This window comes from Mastigoproctus giganteus, chromosome 4, assembly GCF_048544385.1.
Source record: "Mastigoproctus giganteus isolate SK-2022 chromosome 4, ASM4854438v1, whole genome shotgun sequence".
Lineage (NCBI taxonomy): Eukaryota > Metazoa > Arthropoda > Arachnida > Uropygi > Thelyphonidae > Mastigoproctus > Mastigoproctus giganteus.
Genome location: NC_143578.1, coordinates 229694531 through 229720917, shown reverse-complemented (window position 1 = coordinate 229720917; position 26387 = coordinate 229694531). Strand labels below are relative to the sequence as shown.

The 26387-nt window shown below is 34.9% G+C and overlaps 1 protein-coding gene across 1 annotated transcript in view; it reads left to right on the top strand.

Annotated features, from left to right (window-relative positions):
- Window positions 1-26387, top strand: part of Rab10 (RAS oncogene family member Rab10) — a 136662-nt gene that overhangs the window by 106920 nt on the left and 3355 nt on the right. Inside the window, exons 6-7 of the mRNA XM_090371203.1 lie at window positions 9320-9407; window positions 17466-17508. Of these exons, the coding sequence (XP_090227329.1) occupies window positions 9320-9407; window positions 17466-17473 (96 nt within the window). The 3' untranslated portion in view covers window positions 17474-17508. The remainder of the gene's footprint in view (window positions 1-9319; window positions 9408-17465; window positions 17509-26387) is intronic.

Here is a 26387-nt window from a genome sequence, read left to right as displayed (position 1 = left end):
GTAAAATTTAAATCAGTAAAAAAGAGATAAGCAATCAATAACAAAGAACACCGCACGCACAAATTGCAACTAACACGATGCACGCAAGTGAGATACGGAGTAACAAGTTTATGAAGCTTAAAAAATAGGAATCAAGTGAAGATTCTGAAATTTTATTTGTTTTTTTATACGATTTAAGGGGAAACCCATTTCACCATAATAACACAAGAACCCACCGAATTCCAGCTATCGGTATTACTGCAAATACAATAGAATTGAGTTTACTACCTGTTTATAATATATTGCACTAACAGAAAAGCCCAATAAACTGGAAACTGAAAATTGATTTTTTTTGTTTTATGATGGTGACCTCCAGAAATGTGGTTTAGAAAAATATCACAAAGGCATTCAAAATTGATTCTTATAACCGAACATATGATAACGATGAAAGTGTAGTGTAGTGATTTTAACTGTTTTTTTTTTTTTTTTTTTTTTTTTTTTTTTGAAATTTGATTCTAGAAAGTGGCTGATTCTACTAACCAGTGATCACATTAACTGGCTCCTACTTATTTCACTTTATGATGGGATGTGCTTATGATGTCTCTGACCGGACCAAGTGGTCTTTCCTCTCAGCCAGTAACAGCATTTGTAAATGCATTGGCCACATGTTTTGTTTTTGCATCCTTTAGCTGAAGTGATTTTTTTTTGTGTTGTGCTTTAATAAATTTTTTTTTATCAATATGTACAATTTTCATTATAAAAATCACCTTTTAGAGAGAGAAATAGCTTAGTTATATAGCGAAATTTTCATCTTCCGAGGTCATGGAATGAATTACCAAAAAGCAATGTGTTATTGGGTTCACATTATGATATTTTCACGATATGATGGTGTCTCTGGAACGGATTAATATTGTAAAGCAGAGGTCTACTGTACAAATATACATTGAGATGGGATGTTTACGTACAGTGAAGATGTCTTGCAGGGGAAATATTTTTTCCTATTATTTACTATTCAATGTCACTTCTTTCATTCAGCCATGAATCAGGGAGTTATACAAAATTTTAAATGCCATTACAGGAGTGATTTTATGAAACAAATGATTAGCTAGGATGTCTCCATTATAACTTTCAGCTGGGCTTCACAATTAAAGATGCAATATATTCTATAGCAATTGCTTGGAATACTGTGGAATCCATTACTCTTTTGAGAGCATGCAGGAAATTATAGCCAAGTGTCACGTCTGCAGACTTACCATCTGATGAAGATGATATTGATGGTTTTAATGTAAGGTCAAGGCAGAGCAGTATTGAAGAAATAATGCAAACAGTTCAATCCACCACAACAGAAGTTTCTTTACATAGCCTTGAAAGTTTGAGATATTGATGCAGGGCTCGCTGTGATAACGAGGTTGCATTATCACAATCATCCTCAGATCAAGAAATCATTGATAGTGTTGTTACTCCTGAGAAACTAGAAGATGCAATTTGTTCAGATGTATTAGTATTAGCAATGGCCACATGGTACGAGGAAGCCTATAGCTTCCTTGTACACAGTCATTCTCAGATTATCTGCACCAGCCAAAAAAAATAAAAAATAAATAAAATAAAATAAAAAAATATATAATAAAAATAAAATAATAATAATGAGAGAAAAGGCAAATAATTAATAAGAGAAGAGAAATAATAAATGTGGCGCCTCCTTAGCCAGGTGGGAAGGAGCAGCAGTGCGTAGCACACGCTTCTTGATTAGAACGGGTTTGAGCCCGTCACCACCAAATACGGAGGATGCGGAAAGGTCAGGGAATGACCACCGCATATCCCGGAGCAATATGGCCCTAGTTGCTAATGCTCCTTAAAACCAAATAATAACAACAACAACAACAATAATAAATGTAGAGCAAAAGGACATTGACACAACTGAAAAGATAACTTGGGCTGTTGCAGAATGGAAAATATTCTGCACGGAATATATATATATATATATATATATATAATTTTTTTTTTTTTAACAAAATCCAAACTTTGCTATGGAAGAAATAACACAAGAACTTGTGCTGCGAAACAGCATGATTTAAAAAAAAAAAAAAAAAAAAAAAGAAAATTTTTTAAAAATGCAGTTATGATTCCTAAAGAAAACCAAGAAAATGTACCATCTACTACAGATGAAGCGTTAAAAGAATTCGCACCCTCTACATCTAAAGCAGACATATTTGAAGCTAGAATAGAAAATTTTTTTCCTTTTTTATGTTTATATACTAATGTATATACTAATGGCCCATTCGATGTAATGCATTTTTTACTTACTCGTTAAAATGCATTACATCGAATGGGCCATCAATCCACTCAAAGCCCCCGATGAAGTAGGGGATTGACGTCCACGTGATGTAATACAAAAATGTATAAATAATATTATATAGTTATAAAATAGTATTGATAATTGCCTATTGTTACAGTTATATAAAAAAAATTTTCATCAATAATTATCATGAAAATTTCTTTAGCAATACGCAATAAGCTTCTAAATCCTAAATGTATAGGTGTGGGAAATTAAGATAACTGAGATAAGGCTAGCTTAAAGACCACTATTGTATTAACAATAATACCTATATGTAAAAAAAACACCAGTATTTAAGAAAATCGAACTATTGGAAACGAATATACACTGGCACGTATAATGTTCAATTGGCCAACATGGCGATAAACAATGGCATTAACGATGCACAAAAGACGGATTAAACCACAATAGAATGATAATACAAAAGTGTGTGTGTGTGTGTGTGTGTGTGTATGTATGTATGTATGTATGTATATATATATATTAAATCCAGACGAATTGAAAATTAGACCGCAGAAATAAGATCAAAATTAAGTGAAAATAAAGAATAAGGAAAATAGAGCAAACATCAGTGGTAGCAAAAATGCAAAAACCCCACATCATGTTACATGTATTTAACTGTAATATGTATTATGTTTCAGTAAAAAGAAATGAAAGTATGCCAGTAGCATGGCAAACTAGTAGAGTGAAGAATTTAACATGCAAAATTAAGAATAGAGTAATGTTGGAGAAACATTATTAAATAATTTAGAAAATAGAGTCCAAATTAAAGGAAAATTTAGTGGTGCCCCCCCCCCCTCCCCAGATAAGCACCAGTTTCCAAAACACGTGAAGTATCACCATATGTAAATGTAACCAGCCAACAATACTGAAATGCATAAGCCCTAATGCATTATAGTCTTAATTTATCTTATACACCATCAGGCATCTCTCATATTGTGGAGATATACTTCATAACTGTTTTGCCAACATTACATCACTTGGGTACCTACCCACCCACCAAAGAAGGGCCAAATTACCCTGAAACGGTGCCGTCTGGTTGGTTGTATCCACTGAGAATAAGTAACAGTCGTCTTCTCCTTTAGGTGAAGCGTTACTTATTCAAAGTAGTGCAATGTCATGGCAACTCGTCGTGAAGGTATTCACATTGTGAGATACGACTTAAACGATGCCGCTTTTGCAAATAATTTGCTAATCTAGAATTGGCTGTGTACTAATATGATGCATTTGCACTAACTTGTACAGTCAGTCCTCGTATAACACGTGTTTACACTACACGAATTCGATCATACACGATTTAGAAATAGGGGAACGATATCTTATATAACACAAACCGAATTTGCCTTTGTGTTTGCAAGAAATGGCAGTCGAACGCAGAATTACCCCAACCGAATGCAACACGATAGGAACGAAGAGAAGATTCTGAAAATGTATTTGTTTTTTATATCAGTGAAGGGGAAACACATTTCACCATAATAACGTAAAAACCAACACAATTTCAGCTATCGGTATAATCGCAAATGCAATTAGATCGAGTTTACTACCAGTTTATAACAGATTCCACTAGCAGAAACGCAACTGGAAATTGTTTTTACTGTTTTATGGTAGTAACCCCTATAAATGTGCATTTAGTAAAATGTGAGGTGTTTATTCAGTTGCTACACACGCACAGCTTTATGTGTATCAAGCGTGCCCCCTCGTTTTGTAATTGTGCTTTATTCCCTAAAAATGAGTAAAATACTTAAAAGGTGTGAAAAGGAAGCGTCCTGGTGAAGACACTTAGATTCAGAGAGAAAAAGAAAAGCAATATCGATAAACAGAGGCGGACTGGATCAAAAATTCTTACCCAGGAAAATTTATAGTGACCTCATATTATGGTTTATGGCCAAAATCACACCGGTCTCCAGCCCACCGGGGTTTCCCCAGTAAGGCTTATGGCCAGTCCGCCTCTGTTGATAGAGAAAAAATATGAAATTGTGAAACGCTTTGAGCGAAATGAAAGAGCACGTGCTACAGACCTAAATGAGGCAATGCCAAGAATTACAAAGAATGCAGAGAAAATAAAGACAACTTTCATAGCAGGAACAACGCAAAGTGTAATTAAAATCCATTAGATTAAGACACAAAGAATTGGAAGAGATGGAACGGCTGTCATCTGTTTGGATAGAAAATCAAACAAAAAACAAGTTTGCTTACGATAGAAGCAAAAGCATTAGCAATATTTTATTACGTAATAGTCGTAATAAAATACTTCATATTTTATTACGATTACTTATTGTGTTTGGTAATGTTTTGGTTACAAATGTGTGTTCAATCTTGGGTGGTCGGCACCTAACCCTATTTTCCCCATAGGGCCTGTTTATATTGCATGAGGGTTTCTAGGAACACAACTATCGTGCTATACGAGGACTGACTGTACACTGAAATTAATTTAAATAGAGAAAAGTAGAACAAACCGTAATATCGAATTGAATAGAAAAGGCTAACCATTATACCCCATCACGAGATGGAGCATACTTTTTTTTTTATTTTAAATTAATTTCAGTATTGTTGGCTGGTTACATTTACATATAATGATATTTCATGTGTTTCAGAAACTGGTGCTTATCTGGGGGGGGGCGCCACCAAATTTTTCTTTAATTCGGACTCTATTTTCTAAATTATTTAATAATGTTTATCCAACATTACGCTATCCTTAATTTTGCATGTTAAATTCTTTGCTCTACTGGTTTGCCACACTACTGGTATACTTTCATTTCTTTTTATTGAAACATAATATTAGTTTTTTTATATATATATAAAACTAATAATTATAAAAATTACATTTTGTCATACAAATTATATATATACATATAAATTTTATTCTTAATATAGAGCTACTAGATAAACATCAATTATAGATCACCACAAAATTAAAAAGATACCGTACACATGTTTATAATGAAATAAACATAAATCAGCTAAAACTCAGTTAAAAATAATAAGTTTAAGCAACTTAAACACAAATTACATGGCATCCCTGGAACATTGTTGCAGCACCCCGGTTGAAAACCACTGATCTAAACCTTGATTTTCCAATAGACTTACTAAGGGTGTTCAAGATAAAATGTTGCATATTGCAATTGACTTGTGTCCAAATCTCCAGGTTCGTTTTCTGCCTATGCCAAAGCTTGCAACAATTATAAAGTAGTTATTAATCAGGCTAAGCGTAGAAAACTTGCTTTTTGTTCAAATGGTAGTAGAGCATTCTGGTGTCTTGCCAAAGCTATTGGCCACAACTCTTTGCCCACCTCTATCAAAACCAGATGGTTCTATTGCCACTTCAGCCAAGGATAAAGCTGACCTGCTTGCATCCTACTTTTCTTCCAACTCATGTATTGATGATCTTAGTAAACCACAATTCCCAGTACACTCCATTCATTGCCTCCTGTGGTCTTCTGTGAAAAGGATATCAGAAGGATTTTGAACAATCTTGATGCTAAGAAAGCTCCAGATCCTGATGGTATTTCTCACTTGTTCTCTAAATCTGCTCCTGAGCTTACTCCTGTTCTGTGTTGCCCTTTTACTTTTTTATTCCACGGTGTTTTCCCTTCTTGGATATTTCTCATATCCGGCCAATTCTAAAAAGGTGACAAATCCCTCCCATCCAATTATTGTCTCATTGCTTTTACTTTTACTCTTTCTAAAGTAATGGAGAAATCAAATAACTGCCAACTCTTAAACTATCTTGAAACCTTCCATCTGATCAGTGATTGCCAGTATGGATTCCATCAGTGTTGATCCACTAGTGATATTCTGGATTATGTTATCCATCTTATGGACAAATTCAATGGAAAAGTTTGGTGAAACTCAAGCAGTTGCTCTTGACATTTCAAAGGCTTTTGATCGTGTTTGGCATAAGTCTTCTAAATAAGCTTGCACCTTATGGTTTGCCAACTGTTTTTTGTAATTGGGTATCCAGTTTTATCTCTGACCACTCATTGCAGCTAATGGTGAATGGTTCTCTGTCTTCTAACTTCTCCAATAATGCTGGTGCTCCTCAAGGTTCAGTTCTTTCTCCCACTCTTTTCCTCCTGTATATTAACGAACTTCTTCCATTGACTGGAAATACCTCCATAGTTTTGCCGATGATAGCACACTGCATTCCACCTTCCAGTTTGAAAAGCCATGGCCTGCACAAACTGCTTCAACTTCTTGAATATCTACTGCCAATTCCATAAATGCCGATCTCTTAGCTAATTCTCCAGTGAGGCAAAGATAATTTAGTTGATTTAAATCCTTCTAAAACTCAGTTAATTAATGGCTCATCTCTGTTAGAGATGAGCCATTAATTAACCTAACAGACTCTGTTTCATATACGTTCTGTTTCTGCTGTATGCCTTTTCTATAGATACTTCCATGGACACTATTCTTATTTGGCTTCTATAATTCCTGCTCTCTCTTCCAAAGCAGTCCAAACATGCTGCAATCAGTCAACATCCTTTTACTATCCAACTTCAAACTTATAGAACCAACTTTTCTTCTTCCCCATTCATTCATTCAAATTCCATTTTCGGAACAACCTTCCTTCATATGTATTTCCTGAAAATTACAATCTACAGAAATTCAAGTCTAATGTCAACAAGCATCTTTCATCTTCTTAAGCTCATGCATGGTACCGAGTACTGTAGGTTAGAACTTACATACCTCTAATACCTCTCGTCTTTTGGGGTTTTCATTAAAAAAAAAACCCCTATATTATTGTGCTCCCATGAGAAACAAGAGATGAATTACTTTAAATAATTTACCCAACACACAAAACAATTAACTGTGAGGAGCAGACCAATATACATTGCACAAATAATGGGATTAGTTGATGTAACTTAGTTGCACTTATGCTCTGGGACAACCTTCCTTAAAGTGGAGGAGAGAATATGAGGTGCATTCAAGTTATAAGGTCTCCAAATTGAATTAAAAAGAATAAAATATTTTGACTGCTTTAAACATGGTGAGAAGTTAGTTCAGAAGGTTATCAAAAGATATGACAATACAGCCCAGCACATCAATTGCAACACTCTAAACAGTGTGGTATGTTTTTAATACTTAAAATGGCAATCTTCAGCCACCAAGAAACAACATGTAATTATTCAGCATTTGTATTTAACAGGAAAAATTCCTATTGAAATTCATCAGGTAGTGCTGGAAGTTTGTCCTGACAGTGCTATAAAAGTGAAAAATGGGTGTAACTTGAACTGAAAATTTTATGAACGGTGGGAATTTTATGGGAATGAAGCTCTGTCACCTAAGAACTCAAACCACTCATTCTGAGCCAATATCACCATGTGGAGGAAATTGTTTTGGACAACAGGAGATGAACAGTGGATAAAACTGCAACAGTTACAGGCATTTCTGTTTGCTCCATGCATGCCATTTTTCATGAAGATCTCAGAATGAGCAGGATGTCAGCCAGGTGGTTCCTGGCATCTTTTTCAGAAAAAAAAAATAAAATAAACATTCATGTCAGGATGATTCAATGAATGGTTGTTTCTTCTCATTGATTGTAAAGATGAATGAGACATGGATTCTACTGTTCAATCTGGAAACAAAATATCAGTCCACCTGGTGGAAGTACTGAGTCACCTCCATCCATACAGGTCTGTGTTACTGCATGTGGTGAAAATGATGATATTTTCTGGGCTACTGATAGAATGATCCTTCATGCAAGCATGCTGTCACTGTAGTGCCCTTGATAACTATAGTGACAGGATGCTCATGGGAAGAGATTCCAAAGAATTTCTTTCAGTATTTCAGAAGAAAATGTCCACACATACTGAATCACCTTTGATTCCACAAGACAATACTCTCCCCATTGTGCTTTTAAAGTGCAAAAAAATTTTGTTAAAAAAAAAAAAAAAATTGAGATTATCCGTCCTCCATGCTTGCTTGATCTTGCACCTAGTGACTTTTGATCGTTTCTAATAGAGTTCTTCCTAGTACATAAGCAGTTGTTTTGGCCATTCACTAGTGGGCTAAACTTGCTTCAAACAAACCTTCACAGCTGCTTTCACAGTTTGGGGAGAAGGTGTGAAAAGTGTTCCTTCTAGAGTATGCTTTATGTGAAATAAATTTGGTGACCTTATAACTTGAATGCACCTTGTATATAATCAAAAACCTTTCAAAGAATGGTTTCCACACAATTATTCCTCTGTTAAAGTGAAATTAATGATTCTCTGAAACATGATACCAGTCCTTTTAAAGCTATAAAAAAAATATACAGCTTTGAACCCCAGTCGCAGGCAGCATCTACACAGAAGAATTTATTGCTGCTGATGAATATTTCACAATGAACTTCAACCTCAACTGCCTTTTAGTGACATCATGAAATAATGTCACTAAAAGGTAATCAAGCTCAGTGCTAGGATCATGCATGAATTTTTTGCAGAGGAAAGGTTCTGGAATCTCCTCTTGAAGATAAATGTATTTTTGGCTTAAGCTTGCTTAGGATTATTTCTTTTTTTTTATGTGAGTTTCAAGCAGAATATCTGGTTTATTTAATCACTGTTACATTCCTTAGCAGTCAAGGATACAACTGTCAATAAAAAGAAAATTAAAGATGTTTTATAGTAAAGTCATATGGCTACGTGATAACTAGTTAAATAATATTTACTAATATAACGGGGATGTTAGGATCATCAGTGGGATTAGATAATCTTTTCTTGGTAGTGTTAAAGAAATGTACATCTTAGAAAAAATAGCATTATTTTGCACAGTAAATATGTTGATGATTAGAAAGGTGAAAGTAGTAAAAGTTTGCATCTCAGCCCATTTTCATGCATATCTATATTTTTCATACCTGTGCCTGACTTTGAACCATTTTAGATTATCATGTATAATTATTAATTTTCTGCAATTGAATAAAGTGTTGTAATTTAATTAGTTTAAGGGAATTATAATAGCTATTGTGATATTAACTTGACATAATGATTTTTATATAATAAGATATTAAATTGACTTAAATTTTAACAGCAAACATCCCACAAAGATCAGGTAGAGACTCCTGATAAAGTCAGAATTTCCACACAAGACAATAAGAATTTAACAAAGTGTTGTTCAGGTAAGTGTTATTTCTCTTGAAATGAGAGTATTGGAACTTACTTTCATACGTAATCATTATAGCTAATACAAGTTACACCTGCATTCCTTCCACGCCATTGGAAAAAATTTCTGAGTTTGAATTCCCTCAAAATGGGAGGAATTTTTATGCATTCTAATTGTGTTTTTTTTTTTTTTTTTTTTTTTTTTTATTGTGGTAAAATTAGTCTGAAGTGAGGACTGTGGATTTTTCATCCAGCAAAACTTACAAACCAACAGTGTGTTCAATTAAAAATGCTACATAATAAATTTTTGTTAATTTGCACTTTAATCAACATATTTGTATTCTAGAGCAGGGTCAGTCACTAATTACGATAGTTTTCTTTGTGTTCATTTGTTCTTGCATACATACCTCCAGTCTCATTTTCCATCACTTACTTGTCACCAGATTGACTCAGTATTTTGGAAATTGTGATCTATAAGATTCTTGAATTGATGTTCTTTGCAGTTAAAAGCTTACTTCTTACCCTCCCCTCTCCTTCCTTCGTTCCTTTGTACATTGTCTTTACCTATTTATATGCTGCATCTTTCTGTGTTCCTGTTATGTTATTTTTGTTTTAATTGTTTTAAACAGCACTTTGAATTCATCAAATTTGATTACTAACATCATTGGTATACAAACATGGGAGAATCAGTATTTTAATGAATTTTGTAACTCTGATATACCCCATACAGTTGCATTATGCCAATGCATTTAGTAGAAATTTTTCAGATATTCTTATAGTCCTAGCACCCTCTCTACAACTCTTCATTAGTTTCCCATTACAGGAACTCCCTGACTTATGTAAGGGTTGCGTTCCGCAGATACGTAAGTTGGGGAATTTCTCCCATGCTTGTGCAGCACTCGCAACTGTGCTCGCTGAATTGATTGAATCAAAAAAAGAAAAGTTCAACGAACGTGTAAATATAATTATTTATTGTGTTTATTAAATTTTTTTATCTCATGCGCAGGAAAAATTACAAAAGCGTGCAATTTAAAAAAAAAAAAAAAAATTCAAATTTATAAAATTACAAAATTACAAAAAAAAAAGAGAGGAGACAGGCATAACGTCAGTGAGTTTTACCTCTCGAGCATCGTAATGTGGCAATTTAGAAGGGGTCGGCCGCCCAACCTTACGAAAGAACATATTAATGGATGACTGGATGGTGGCTTTTTTCTTTTCATCATAGATTTTTTTCTAGCAAGCAAGCATATCATTCATCCCTCTTAACTTTTAAGAATCGTTTGCTGTCGGGATCCATCTTCTCAAACCTCGCCATTGCTGATGCAATTTCACGAAATGCCATTGCCATCTCTCTGGCGATGAAGCGTCTCAGCTGCTCATTTGGTTCATCTTGAGCTTCGTCAGCATTTTCTTCTTTCACTATTACTGCCTGCAAGTCAATATGTTATTTTTAGATAATTCCATCTCTTCTTCCTCTATTAACTATTCCGCCGTATTTTGTATCAATCTCCAACTGAAGTAGCTCTGCAACCTTTACAATCTTGTCTGTAACCTCTTCATGTGATTCGTCTTTTTCAAATCCTTCATAGCCTTTTACATGCCATGGCCATATTTTCTTCCATGTGCCATTTAAACAACTTTTAGTAATTTCCGCTCGGGCCTTATTAGTGTGGTAAATATTGTAAGATTTCCAAAAGTCTCTCAACGTAAAATTTTTCTCATAGTCTACTTCAGACAATGCCTGAGTAAATGTTTTGCATAATAGTATAGTTTTAAATTCAAAATAATGCTCTGATCCATAGGTTGGATGAGTGAAGTCGTGTTTGGCAATAGAAATATGACTTCTGTTCGAATTGAAATCATGTAGATGCGTAGGATGTCCAGGAACGTTATTTGATAGAAGCAAAATCGTGAAAGGAACTTCGTTGTCTTTACAATATTTTTTAACCTCTGGAATGAAGCAGCATTAAAACCAATCCTCAAAGAGAGATATTGTTATCCATGCTCTCTGGTTCGATCGGAAATGCATGGGTAGGGTGGCTTTATTGATGCCCTTAAATGCATGAGGATTTGGTACACAAGCAGTGGTTTTAATCTGTAATCTCCCACTGCATTAGCTTCAAGCAAGAGCGTGGCCCTATCTTTTGATGTATTGAAACCTGGCAATGTATGTTTGATCCGGAATTTTTTTCCAATACAGAGCAGTCTCATCAACGTTAAAAATTTGCTGCGTTAAATAGCCGCCTTCATCAATAATTTATTTTCAACACCACAATTTCTCTGCAGCTGCAGAATCGGCACTGGTGACTTCACCGCATACTTTAACGTTGTGGAAACCAGCGCGATGCTTGAACCTATTAAATCACCCGTTGCTTGCCATGAACTTTCGGTTGGGGTTCGCCATACTTATCCTTAATATCTTTATAAATACTTGTTTCTTTTGCTTGAATGGTCATTAGACTCGGGCACTTGTTTCTGAATCTGATTTTCCATCCATATTATTAACAGCTGTTCCATCTACGATATAGCACCTGAACGCTGTTTTGTGATCACTGTTGATCCTTTGACATGTTCTTTTATACACGCACTGTCCTTTAAAATAGTATTCACTGTTGAAGCAATGAGACCTAATTCATCTTGAAATAGATGACAAACTTTTCTTGCTTCATACTTCTTAATCATTTTCATCTTCATTTCTAAATCAATTTTGTTTCATTTCCCGGCACTACCACCACTTGCACTTTTCATTTGTTGCTTTCCCTTCATCATTGTAATATGTAAATAGGAATGAAGAGAAGTTTCTGAAAATTTGTTTTTTATATAATTGAAGATTTCTGTGAAGGGAAACACATTTCGCCATAATAGCGGAAAAACCCACACAGTTGCAGTTATCAGTATTATCACAAATGCAATAAGATTGAGTTTACTACTCGTTAATAATTAGATGCACGACCAGAAAGTGTAAATTGTTTTTCGGTTGTCACCTCCAGAAACATGCTTTAGAAGAATATATTATATTATATTATATTATATTATTATTAGCCATATGGTGCAAGGAAACCTTACGCTTATGCTGCACCAGCCAAAAAGAAAAAAAAAAAAAAAAAAAGTTCCTGAGAGAGAGAGAGATTGATAGAAGTAGAAAGGAGTCACCAAGAAAGAGAAGTATGATGATATCCAGCTCAGGACCCTGGGTTTGCCAAGCACATACTCACCAGATGTGAGCCCCTGGGGTTATCACAAAGGTGTTTAAAATTGATTCTTATAATGAAACATATGATAACGATGAAAGGGTAGCGCAGTTTCCATTATAAAATTTGACATGTTTAGAGAGATACATAGATTAGTAATATAGCGAAATTTAAACTTCCAAGGACTTGGAACGAATTAAAAAAAAAAGTGTTATTAGGTTCACATTATGATATTTTCATGATACCCCCATTTATTCCTATGGGATGCAGAATACCTTTCCACAAATTTTTGTTTGCACTGGCCGGCAAAAACTTATGTAAAGTCGCATTTCCGTAAGTCGGGGAATTCCTGTATTTTCTCATGATCCCAGACTTAAAGCAAACCCTGTACTTTCTATACTATTTTGCAGATTTTTGCATGTCCAGACAGGATGGCTTGAATTGGTGCAAAAATTTATTCTACTTATACTTTTTAGCCATGATAAAATTCATGGTCCCTATAACCCCCCCCTTTCCCAGTCTACAGAACCAAAACTTTCTGTCAACAAGTGTGATCATGCTGGGAAAAATTCTACCTACCCCATGAACCTTGCACAATATTTTTATGATGGAGTTTTGGGCCACTTATGCCTTCCTATCATGCCTGGGTGGTAATCCAGACACTTTCATATTGAGCCCTAACTTCCTAACTAGTTTTTTTTTTCTCACCATCACCTCATAACTAGGAAGTAAGATCTCAGATTGTATATGTTTATTATTATTATTATAATTATTATTATTACCTTCTTGTGAAACATCTACAGAGAGTAGCAATCAATGAAAACTGCCCTTCATGGACTAATGTTATTAGTGGAGTTCCCCAGGGAACTCCACTAATAACTGTTGTTTTCTGTATTTATCAATGATATTGATGAAAGTATATTAGGCTTAATGTCCAGGTAGGCAGGAGCAGCAGTGCGTAGCCCACGCTTCTTGATTAGACCGGGGTTCGAGCCTGTGACCACCAAATATGGAGGATGCGGAACGGTCAGGGAATGACCACCGCATTATCCCCGGAGTAATATGGCCTTAGTTGCTAATGCTCCTAAAAATCAAATGACACGGCTTAATATCCAAGTTTGCAGATGATATGAAGGTTGGCAGGGTTGTTAATGGCAGTATACTACTGCAACAGGATCTAGAAAAGTTAAGCAGATGGGCTGAGAGGTGGCAAATGCAAAGTATTGCATATAGGTAACAGTAACTCCAGAATAACATACCAATTGTGTAGTACTTCACTCAGGGAGTGGAGGATGGAAAAGACCTGGGGGTAATTGTGTAGTTAGATATAAAGTTTTCTGGGTAGTGCAGACAGGCTGCAAGAGTAGCTCATGGAGTTTTGCCAATGATAAGCAAGAATTTTGTGTTAGCAGGGATAAGGAGGTGATTAGCATCCCCCTTGTTTAAGGCAGTGGTCAAGCCACACCTTGGGTCCTGCATACAGGTCTGGAGGCCTCATTTTAGGAAAGATATTGAGCTACTAGAATGAGTACAGAGAAAGGCAACGAGATTAGTGAACAAAGGGTTGGAACAAATGGAACAAAGGGTTGCTGTTACCAAGATGGGCTTAAGTTCTGCAAATTTCAGTGTCTGGAAACCAGGCACCTGCAAGGTGATCTGATTGAGGTGTACAAGGCCTTGAATGGTTTGAGCAAGCTGTATGCTGATAGGATTCTTCCTCTTGCCCAGATTACACACCTGAAAGGGCATACATCCAAATTGACGTAAGACAGTTCTAGAATAGATGTGCAGAAATTTGCCTTTAACCAACAGCTGGAACAAGCTTCTGTCGTTGGGGAAGTTGACAGCTTAAATAAATTCAAGTCAGAACTAGACAAACTTTGAGTGAATGGGGGTGGGTGAAATGGAAAGGGTTTTTTTTTTTTTTTTTTTTTTTCTCTCGGCTGATGCTGTATGAGCTTGCTTTTTTGCATCATGTGCCTCTACTAATGCTAAACAGAATTGCCCGCAGTAGTTAATGCTGTGGACTAACTATTCTGGATTTTTTTTTTTTTTTTTATAATGAAAGTTACAACTGAAAATTTTTGAATAATATACAAAATATTACATTATATGGTACACTCATCAATAAGATGGTATCTGTAATACAAGGAGGTGCTATTTAAATCTTTCAGTAGTACAACTTGATTAGAAGTGCCACTAATTGGACTACATTGTAAAATATCAGTTCCTGGTGCTGATTATTGTAACTTTAATTGCTGTCCCAGTTAATTGTTCCATACCACAGTATAAAACATTCCATGAAGTAAACTACAATGCTAATAGTATTCTAAGTATATAATAATATACTAAGGAAATATAGCAGTATTTATATATGTATTCACTTCTTATAATTCCTGATAAGCAGATGCTTACCTGTGATGTAAGCAAACAAAGGTTCAGGCTGAAGCAAGGATTCAAATTTTAGTCAAACTTTTGAATGAGTTATTATTTAAAAATGAATATACCTGCATGACCAGATTGATTAAAAACTACATCACAATAAATTTTATTTATTTTTAAGTGATTGAAAACCACAAAAATTTGCGTAGAAAGTAATTTACCTCATCAGCTGCAAAAATGTCAACCAGGTTGCCATTTTATTCAGCTGCATTGGAGTAGTTCACCACAGTTCATTCAGTTCAGTTAGCATTCTTCCCTCAACCCTTGTCCATCAACCCTGGGGGCTCACATCTGGTGAGTATGGGCTTGGCACACCCAGGGTTCCTAGCTGGATATCATCATTCTTCTCTTCCTTGGTGATTCCCTTCTACTTTTGACACTCTCTCTCTCTCTCTCTCTCTCTCTCTCTCTCTCTCTCTCTCTCTCTCTCTCTCTCTCAGGGTAACTTGGGAACTTTTTTTTTTTTTCTGGTGCAGCATAAGCCTCAGGCTTCCTTGCACCAATTGGATAATAATAATGATCTGTATGCCCTGACACTCTGTATCCTGAGTGTTTGCAACCTCAGCTGAAGATAAAGCTGACTTACTAGCATCCTACTTTTCTTCTGTTTTATTGATGATATTGTTAAATCACTTCCTGCCATATGCAGTACACTCCACTCAGTGCCACCCAGTCTTCTTTTAATATCCTTCTGAAGGATGTTAAAAGAATTCTGAACAATTTTGATGCCAAGTAAGCTCTTGTTCCTGATGGCATTTCTCCACTTGTTTTCAGGAACATGCTTCTCTTGTCACTTTTTTTACACTTTCTTAATCCACTAATGTTTTTCCTTCTGCTTAGAAATTTGCACACATCCAGCCAGTTCATAAAGGATGAGAAATCCCTCCCAATTATCATCCCATTGTACTTACTTCTACTCTTTCAAAAGTAATGGAGAAAGGAGAAATCCACCATTATCTTGAATCCTTTCATCTGATCAATGATTGCCAATGTGGATTCAATCATTGTCAATCTCCTGGTGATATATTGGCATATGTTACTCATCTTTGGACAAGTTTGATGGAAAAATTTGATGTAACACAAGCAAATGCTCTTGATATTAAAGATTAATACTTAAAGAAAATTAAATTGCCATACAGTATAAAAATAGACATTGTACTAAGAAATAAAATAGCAGCAGTTGAATACATTTTTCAAATGAATCTCCAGTGAACAATGATTGTCTCTCTTAGAAACAAGAGACCTCTCCCTTCTATAGATAGTAGTACTAATTAAGCAAATCAAGATAAATTTGAGTAATCCATATAATATTAAGTATTTTAGGTTCAGAGTGATGGCATTAATTTTTATTTATTTTATTATTTTTTAATCGCTTATTTATGATGGTCACTTTACTGCACTTTACTTTGTAAGAAAGTAACAAATAAAGGCTGGAGGCATGACATTTAGTCTGGTTATTAGTGCTATCATTGGTGAACATATATCAATAATGATGTATGTGGGTAAATCGACAGATTGCATCGAAACAATATGTTAAAACTTTAGGTAAAATTAAAAAGCAAAAACACTTAATTTCCATAAGATTTACAAAACAGTTGAACCAAACCGTCATGTAGCACTATGTAAGTGGATGGAAGATTTTAAAACAGCTGTGACTCAACATCAACCACATGACTACTGAACATTTGGCATAATCTACCTACTACTAATTATTACTGATTGTTGCATTACTATATGTGATATTGCACTATTGCTGGCGCCGCCGTAGCCAGGTGGGAAGGAGCAGCAGTGCGTAGCACACGCTTCTTGATTAGACCGGGGTTCGAGCCCGTCACCACCAAATACGAAGGATGCGGAAAGGTCAGGGAATGACCACCGCATATTCCGGAGCAATATGGCCTTAGTTGCTAATGCTCCTAAAAACCAAATAACAAAGAAACAGCACTATTGCTATAAATGTGAGTGTTCAGTATATCATTCATTCCAACCTGAATTTATATAAATTCAGTAATACTGGGCACATTCCCTATTCAGCCCATTTGTCTATCAGTGTGATCTAATCCTATCTGTAGTATGCTGTAAGAAATGGGACCAGAGGACTTGACATCTTCCTTTCTACCCTACAGATTATCTCTTGGCCAATTGCCATCTATTTGTTCCACTTAAAGATCATCTTGGAAGCTGAAAGTTAGAAGTGAGGAAATCCAAGCTGATGTCAGGTGTGTTGCCTGCCAGTAAGAATTTTTTTGAAGTTTATCCCAGGTGATTTCATGGGCTAGGCAACAAGAGTGCATTGAAAAGTTTACTTTAACAGACAGTTTCATTCACTTTTTTTTAAACAAAACTGCTCAGACTATTGAATGACCTTTATATGTACTTAAAATTGAGAACTGTAATTTTTAAATTTTTGTATTTTAATGTGTTCATTTTTCCTCCTTCCAGCCTTGTAGCAAATTTAGAAGATATACAACAAACTTTTGAGAAGGTAATGTATACTTTCAAAAAAAAAATAAGTAGTTTTCTTTATGAAATTATGTATTAGTGAATAGTATATTGGAAATAATTGTCTAGTATACAAGATGCATATGCTATGGTATTTTTCACATTATCATTGTAGGCGCCTCCGTAGCCAGGTGGGAAGGAGCAGGAGTGTGTAGCACACGCTTCTTGATTAGATTGGGGCTCGAGCCCGTCACCACCAAATACGGAGGATGCGGAACGGTCAGGGAATGACCACTGCATATCACAGAGCAATATGGCCATAGTTGCTAATCCTAAAAACCAAATAATAACATAACATTATCATTGTACTTACTCACACTATCACTTTGGAGGGAGGACTGTTTACTCGATGAAAGATGAACATCTCCTAATGCAGATTAGTTGGAAAGTGATGTTTCCCTAATTTGAGCATTTCCTCTTAGAAATGCCCACAGTTTGCTGGAGATTGAAGTTATAAATATGAGGAAGGCTATAAAAAAAAAAAAAAAAAGTCTCTTCATCAGCACAAATTGCATCAACCGAAGTTGACACCTATTTTCTATAGGAATTTACCAGAGCTGGGGTTTATCACTGAATTCCACTTGAAAAATGTTTTGGTGTCAGTTGCTGTATTATTCATAAGATGTTTGGTATTCGAGCAGTGGTATCCAAGGTTTCATTCATTGTTAGGATATCACTGAAAATTTACCATCTTTGCTGCATCTTTCCAAAAGTAACTCATTTTTGTTAGGTGTACTTCTAAAGCTAATCCATTTTGCTATTTGTAAATTTCTAAATGCTTCATTCCAACTATGAAATTATATAATCATTATCATTTCTTCAACCTACATGACATTTTTCTCATTTGTGAAAGTTAGTGTTAGCACCCAAGTGATAATTTTCATGTTTTTTGAATTCTTACTACTTGCTGTGTGCAAGTCAACGAATTACCACTTAATGTGCAAGTCAACAGATTTCATATCCTATAATTTGGAGTGGTAATAAGCACTCTTCTTACTACAAGCTGATAGAAACTTTACTTCTGTCCCTTCCTTTGAAAATTGTGCTAGGTAACATGGTAGCATCTTATGAACAGGCTCAAGCTTCCTGAAACTTGTTCACTTGAATTATGTGTAGAATTGTATTTACCAAAAAAACAGCAGCAATACAATAAACAGATTTTACTCTGTAACATGCTTAGTGAATAAGCAAGACTCCTGTGAAAATAATACATGGGAACAATCAAGAAGTGACATCTGATTAGCATTTTTCTGAAGTCTGAATTGGTATAGCTTTTATTTCTGGTATGAGATTATCTTGACCAGAGAGAGAAATAGGTAAGTGGACTAATCTAATTATGCTCTTATGGTTATCATTTGTTACTGTACTTTTTGCATTACTTATTAAAAAAAAAAAAAAAAATTAGTTTTCTAATATTAGGCCTGTTGAATGTTTTAAATTGTTTAAGAGTGGTTCGACGTGTCTTGGATTTAATTTTTTTTTAACAAACACACATATATAAGTACAGTATCCTGAATTAGTACATGGTCAGCCATTTCAGGATATTGCACTTCAATTTTTTTATTTGTATTGAATTTCTGGCATCCCTTGTGTACCTTCATTTGTCCAAACAGTGATAATCACTGAGAACTAAATCCAAACTGGAAGGAAGGTAGTTTGTCATTTTCCACTGCAATGTTTCCAGCATCATTATTGTATGATTAGTGTGATGCACCATATTCACTAAATTCACCATATATGCAGATGTGTGCTATCATGTAGCAGAATTCCATTTGACAGTTTCCCAGACTTTTTATTGTGAATTTCTGTATTCATTTCATTAAGAAGTAAGTTGGTGTAATACTGAACATTAACTGTTGTATGAGGTAGCAGAAATTTGAGAAGATTGACTTCTAAATTCAGAGAGGCACTCGCCATCATTTTTTGGGTGGTTGGAATCCTTTGGCACCATTCCATACTGGACCTATTTGATACCGAAGTACTGTACCCATGTCTCATTGCATCCCTATTCATTACAGAAGTGCATTTTCTTTCAGTTCAAACTGTTTCAGACATTTCATGGAAACAATAGCAGTTTAACCAGAATGCACTTTCTTTTACAATAATAATTGCAATGAATAATTGTTTCTACACTTCCACCAACTATGTATACTTTTGATGCGATATCATGCACAATGATTTGATTTTATAAAATCACCTCCTCAGCATGACAAACTACAGCCATTCACTGCTCATCAGCATGTGGTAGGTTAGCAACTTCTTCACAGCCTTAGAAAACTTGCTTTGCATATTGTGCACAGAACTTGTAACCTGCTGAGATGAGCCAATTTTGCTTTCTTTTAATATATATCATGGTACAACACTGTTCCACATTCAGAGTAAAAATGAGCCTATCATTTTTATTAATTGCCTTTGTGTCATATTTATTGATGAAATAAAGTTCCTTAATTCTTTGTCCCCTTTTTAGTAATCTTAATTCTAGTGGTCTGTTGTATACTTGGTTTCATATAGATTTTGGTCATCTCTGATTTATCATTTTTGATATATCTTAAATAATCTTAGATTGTTGTATTTATTTATTTATTTATTTTTCACTCTACCCTGTGGATTTGTGGAATATGAATAACACTAATTAAACCATGTGAATTATTATCAAGTTAATTTTAATATGTATGAAGTTTTACAATAAGTAAGATAAACTTTCCCACTTCATAGAACTAATTAATAATTGGTGAGTGGCATTTCTGGATTCCATGTTGAATCCTGTCATCAGGCCTAATAGGAAAAATTCAATTTTCCTGTTTAAGCTTCAGAAACATCACCAATTAGAGTAGCCCCATATGAAGGGAATATTAATTTACTGTAATACTTTACGTATAAAATTACTTGATGACAATTTGTGTGGTTTAATAACTGTTATTTGTATTTCACTAATCTGTTTGAACACCCACAATCCTCAACATATCAAATGAATTTTGTAAACATGGTATGAAGTGCTTGTAGGAGAGTGGCAGAAAGCCATAGAGAATGAAAAAAAATATTTACTTGGTTGAAATTGCATTCAGTGAAGTTTTTTTTTTTTTATTTTAAAAAAAGAGGGAGATGTGGGGAAATGATAATCTGTTCAGAAAATCCCATAACTTGAAAGATATGGAATGACCTGATATAAATCACCACACCAGTTGATGAATTAATAAATAGTATTTATCTTTTTTCTGCCCTTCTTTTAAATATGTCCACTGTTGAATCCAAGTAACATCTTTCCTCATAATTTTTTGAACAGCACGTTGCACAGTTGAAGTGCCTTTTTATTTGAAGTATTTAACTTTTTTTCTGTCTGCAAACAGATGACTCACCTGTCATGCTTCCAGAATAGTCTCATCTTTGGTATCTCTATTAAATATCAGAAATAACCAATAACTAGAAGGCAATGTAAGTGCACCTTCTTATGAATGTTGAACTGTTTACTGAATAAATAAATTCAATGCATATTTTAAAACATATGTTTCAAGAATTAAAATCTCACCATTAATGACTATAGAGTGGGTTTCATCTGATATAACAGTTTTTATATTTAGCAAATGACACGAGTAAGATGAGAATTTGAACTATTATTCTTAAAGAAGTGCATTAAATTTTATTTGTAATGTTATGTTAATTCTAAATTTAACTACAATACCTATTAGTTCTTACATATGCCACTAAGAACTTATACAGAACCAGCACATTAATTAATGTCATGCAAATTGAAAGTTTACATTCGATTTTTATTTCAATTTCATTAACCACTACTTGAAATTATCTATATGACAGTCTTCTTCTATGATAGTAGAAGAAGACTGTAGGTATGAATATGTTTTGCAAGTGAAGTGCAGTATGGTAATACTTTTTTTTTTTTTTTTTCATTTGCAGGCAAACTTATATCTTTCTTAGTGATTATATAAAAACAAAAGCTTGGTTTCTTAACATGTTGGGTAACACCATTTCTAAAAATCCCTTGTTTTAAAACTCCAGATATACCTTGCTTAAACAAAATCCACTTAATGGCATTTCATTCAGTTTACAACCTACATTGCAGCTTACCTGAAAATTTTTGTATGAGTGAGAATCAATCGCCATTAGTAGAAATAGCTGATATCTAATTGAGATAAGTAGTAATGTCATTAGTTTAAAAAAAAAAAATTAAAAACACTGTTCTTTGACATGTCTCCAACATTTTTACCCAATTCAGTCTATAGCATTGACACAGCAAAGGAAACATTTAAGTTAGAGAATTTCGCACATCCTTGCTGCCTTAAATACTTTTGACATAGTCAACGCCCAAAATTCAACATAGATTGCCAAAACACATGATAATAAGGCTTCCAAAATGGACTTATTGCTGGTTATCCAAACTCTTAACATCCAGAATTTATAAGAAGTAAAAAGACTGGGAAGACACTTCTGAGAGAAAGAGAACAGGATGCTTTCAATCTAGACTGAGATGCTATAACACATTCACATTGCAAACAATGCATAGGGAACTATGAAACCTGTATTTTAATAGCTATCATCTTATCCTTAAACCACATATTTTAATCAAAATTTGTAAGCAGATTTGCATGTTGATTATAGAGGATTGGAACATCTATACCAGGTATTATGGTAATAAATCCTGATTTTACACTCTTGTATAGATAGCAAGGCTAGACTGTAGAGGAACCTACATGAGGCAGTAGCTCTATCATGGGTTGGCCCTACTGTGCAAGCTACTGTAGGAGATGGAATATTTGTGTGGAGAATGTTCTCATGGTATAAATTGGGCCCATTGATATGTCTTAATAGAGAGTATAAGGAGTCTGCATATTTAAGAAATTATCTCAAGTAGTTCAAGTAACATTAGGGCAAATTCAGGCCACTCTCAGACTCTGAACCTCATTAAATTTGGGTTGGTTATGTAGTACACTGCTCTTATCATTAAAGAAACTAGAGGAATTATTGTGTGATAGCTTATAATTACACTAGATAATTTTTTGGCCAATAATTGAATCCATGCCACATAAAATTCAAGCTAATTCAGGTACTAGACTTGAAATTCTAGTAACACATTCAGATTGCAAACAGTGCATAGGGAACTGTGAAATCTGTTTTTCAATAGCTATCATTTTATCCTTAAGCTACATATTTTAGCCATTATATGGAGGTTCTATAATGATAGTGAGTTTTGTTTTCTAATATTTTAGCTAATTAATGAATAAATAAAAGTATTAAGTTTATATAGTATTAGTAGTTGAAAGCAAGCTTATATAGCAACAGCAAACAAAGGGGAAAAAAAAAACATTTCCCATATCACCTGTCCATCCTCTAATAGTTTTAGTTCTTTGAATTTTTTCAAACTGTACACTTCTACAACATCAGATGGAAGTTTTTTTCCAACACTCAACTACCCACTGGCTGAAGGAAGACTACAGACATCTATCCTGCAACCATCCTTCAATTTGAATTCATGCCCCCTCATGTGTGTGTAGTCTCATCAAAAGGGATTCCATAAGCATTGAGCTTATTCAATCCATTCAAAGCTTTAAACACCCAGTCAGGTATCCTTGCAGGTGTCTAGTCTCCAGATGCTACAGTTAGCAGAATTGAAGCCTTTCCTGGTAAGAGCATCCATTTGTACCTCTCACTAACCTTGTTGCTATTCTCTACACCCGTTCCAACAGATCCACATACTTCCTAAAATGAGGCTTCCAGACCTGTATGCAGCACTCAAGTTGTGCCCTAACCATTGCCTAATATAATGGGATAATCACCTTATCTTTGTAGAAAAAATTCTTGTATGTTATTGACAAAACCCTATGAGCTGCCCTGGCAGCCTATCTGTGCTACTCAGTGCACTTCATATCTGACTGTACAATTAACACCCAGGTCTTTTTCATTCTCCATTGCCCTGAATGTGGCACCACACGACTGGTATGTTAATCTGGGATTACTGCTCCCTATGTGAAGTGCCTTGCATTTGTCAATATTAAACTTCAATTGCCATTTCTCAGCCTATCTGCCAAATTTGTCTATATTTTGTTGCAGTACCATGCCCTGATTACTGTGGTTAACTACCCTCTCAACTTGTGTATCATCTGGAAACTTACAGATTAAACCTTGATATGCCTTTGTCAATAACAATAATAAATATAAAAAACAACAGTGGGCCCAGCACCGAACCCTAGAGAATTTCACGGGAAACATTAGTTCACAAAGAGCAGTGCCCATTGAAAACCACTGTCTTCTCCCACTGAACCATTCCTTTATCCATAGCAGTTAATCCTCCCCTTAATGTCACATTGATACAATTTGTGCAGCAGTCTTTTATATGCAATGGTATCAAAAGATATCCTGAAATTCAAATATACAATGTAAAGATTATTTTATGCATCGAATCCTTTGTTATCGCATCATAGTATCGCATTAGCAAAGGCACATGATGCAAGAAAGCAAGCTTTATATAGCATCAGCCAAAAAAAAAAAAACTTATTTCACCCATCTACTCGTTCCAGATGTTTGTCAAGTTCTGCCTTGAATCTGTTTAAGCTATCAACTTCTACAACGACAGATGGAAGTTTGTTCCAGCAATCAACCACCCACTGGCTAAAGGCAAAATCCAGTCCAATCAGATTGGTCAGACAACACTGCCTCTTAACTTTCTGTGACTGCAGTATAACTGCATTCTTGTCTAGATGGTCTTGCATTACTTCTTCAACAGTGACTCCATTATTTCCCTGCAACAGAAGTCACACTAACAGGTCTCTAATTATTCTTGTCACTCTTTGTGAATTGGGGACACATTCGTGCATCTCCAGTCCACAGGGACTTTCCTGAATCCAAGGATGCTCTCATAATCATGGCTAAAGGTTTGTTTACCTCCTTTTCTGTTTCCTTTAACATAATTGAATAGATCTCATCCACAGCAGATGTCTTTTTTACATTTAGCTTCAACAGTTTCTCTTCCACTTTCCTCTTAGTTACCACAAAATCATTTAACAGAGTTAAATGATTTTGTGGAATTTGATAAATTTCTGGCAGTACTCATGTATGAATGGAATAATTATTCCATTCATACATGAGGATGCAGAATAATTATTCAGTTTGTCAGCAAGCTGAGCAGGTTAATCAACAGTTGAACTGTTGATATCAAATGGGCCAGTGTGATTCAACCCCTTTCTTCTACTGTTAATATAAGTATAGAAGTCTTTGCTATCCTTGCCAGAGACTTGTTGTAATCTGCCCTAGCTTGTAACCTCCTTTGTGACTTGATTTTAGACTAGTTTATATTTACTGTAGGCTTCTGTATCACCTGATGACATATGCATTTTTATTCTCTTTCACAAGTCTCATCACTTCATCTGAGATCCATTTAGGTCTAACCCTTTAACATTATTTCTTAGTTGGTTTAAAAAGCCAAGTAGCTTCTACAATTACTTCCCTGTATGCAGGGAAGTTTAGAATTCCTGTTTAGAATTTGTTGTTGATCCCACTGCATAGAATTGAAAAATTATCTGAGACTGTGGAAGTCACCTTTATTAAAGCAAAACTCTTTCCTTTCCTTTTCCCTTGACAGTAGTTACATCTTTAAGCAAATACCCCAAGAATACACTGTAATCACTGCCACCTAGTGGGTCTTATCTGCTGTTTCACAATCCTTGAGGGATTTGCTGTTGATAATCAGATATAGAGTATTGCTTCCTCTTGTTGCCTCTCTGATGTGGTGGTGTAGAAAACAGTCATCAAAAGCCTTGCTATAAGTTAGTCAATATCATGAAAATTAAATCCCCCATTATATGACAATCTGATTTACTGGCCTATTCTGTTTATCTGTAGTCATCTGTTATACTGATCACAGACATTAAGCCTGTAACACATTCCTGCTGTCACTTTTGTTTTCCCAGAGGTCACATAGAACTGACTCAACATTGCATTGGCCATCCATATCAGTTCAATATACTGCCTCAGATTTTATGTGCTTAACTAAGAGCACAACTCTTTCCCCATCCTGTCCTGTGTGTCCTTTCTGTATACTTTGTACTCCCCATATTCTAATTCTGCATTCCTTATGTCTGATTGACACCATGTTTCCAATATTCCTACAATGTTTGCATTTAAAGATATAATGAGTACTTCAAATTCATGAAATTTATTTACTGTACTCCTAGCATTAGCACATACACAGATATATTTACAACTGTTTTTACTCTTAGTAATCCTAACACAGCCCATATTTGCCTATTCCATAAGAATCCTCAGCAGGCCTTGAAATCCCTGATACCTTGCTTTCCGGGTTGCTGCATGTTCCAACAATCACTTGTATCTCTCTCTCTGCATCTGCTGTTAAACTATTAGTCTGTGTATCCCCGTCAAGCAAGCTGTTTTGCGACCCACCTAACACTGCTTCCATAGCATTAAAAAATATTGTTGCTCGCCTTCTATTTAAAGTGTATCCCATCCCTGTAAAATAATATGTAATGTAATATTTGAGGCCATATATTTGCAGAACTTTTAGACTGTAAAGTATTAAAAAAAATCACAACCGTTAGCAGTAATTTAAGTACTTATTAGCGCAAAATGCTTTTAGGGCTTAAGCCTCGGGCTGCATGAAAGTTTAACTGACAAAAGTTTGTGCGATGGCATTATTTTAGGTGTATCTCATATTATGAAAACTTTCACAATGAGTTGCTATGATATTGCACTACCTCAAATAATACTTCACCAATGGAGAAGACTGTTGTTACTTATTCTCGGTGGATACAACCACCTATTTTAGAGTTTGCTGCATATTAATGTGATGCTGTTGCACAAACTTGTATGTACTTATTAGCAATAAGTATATATCAG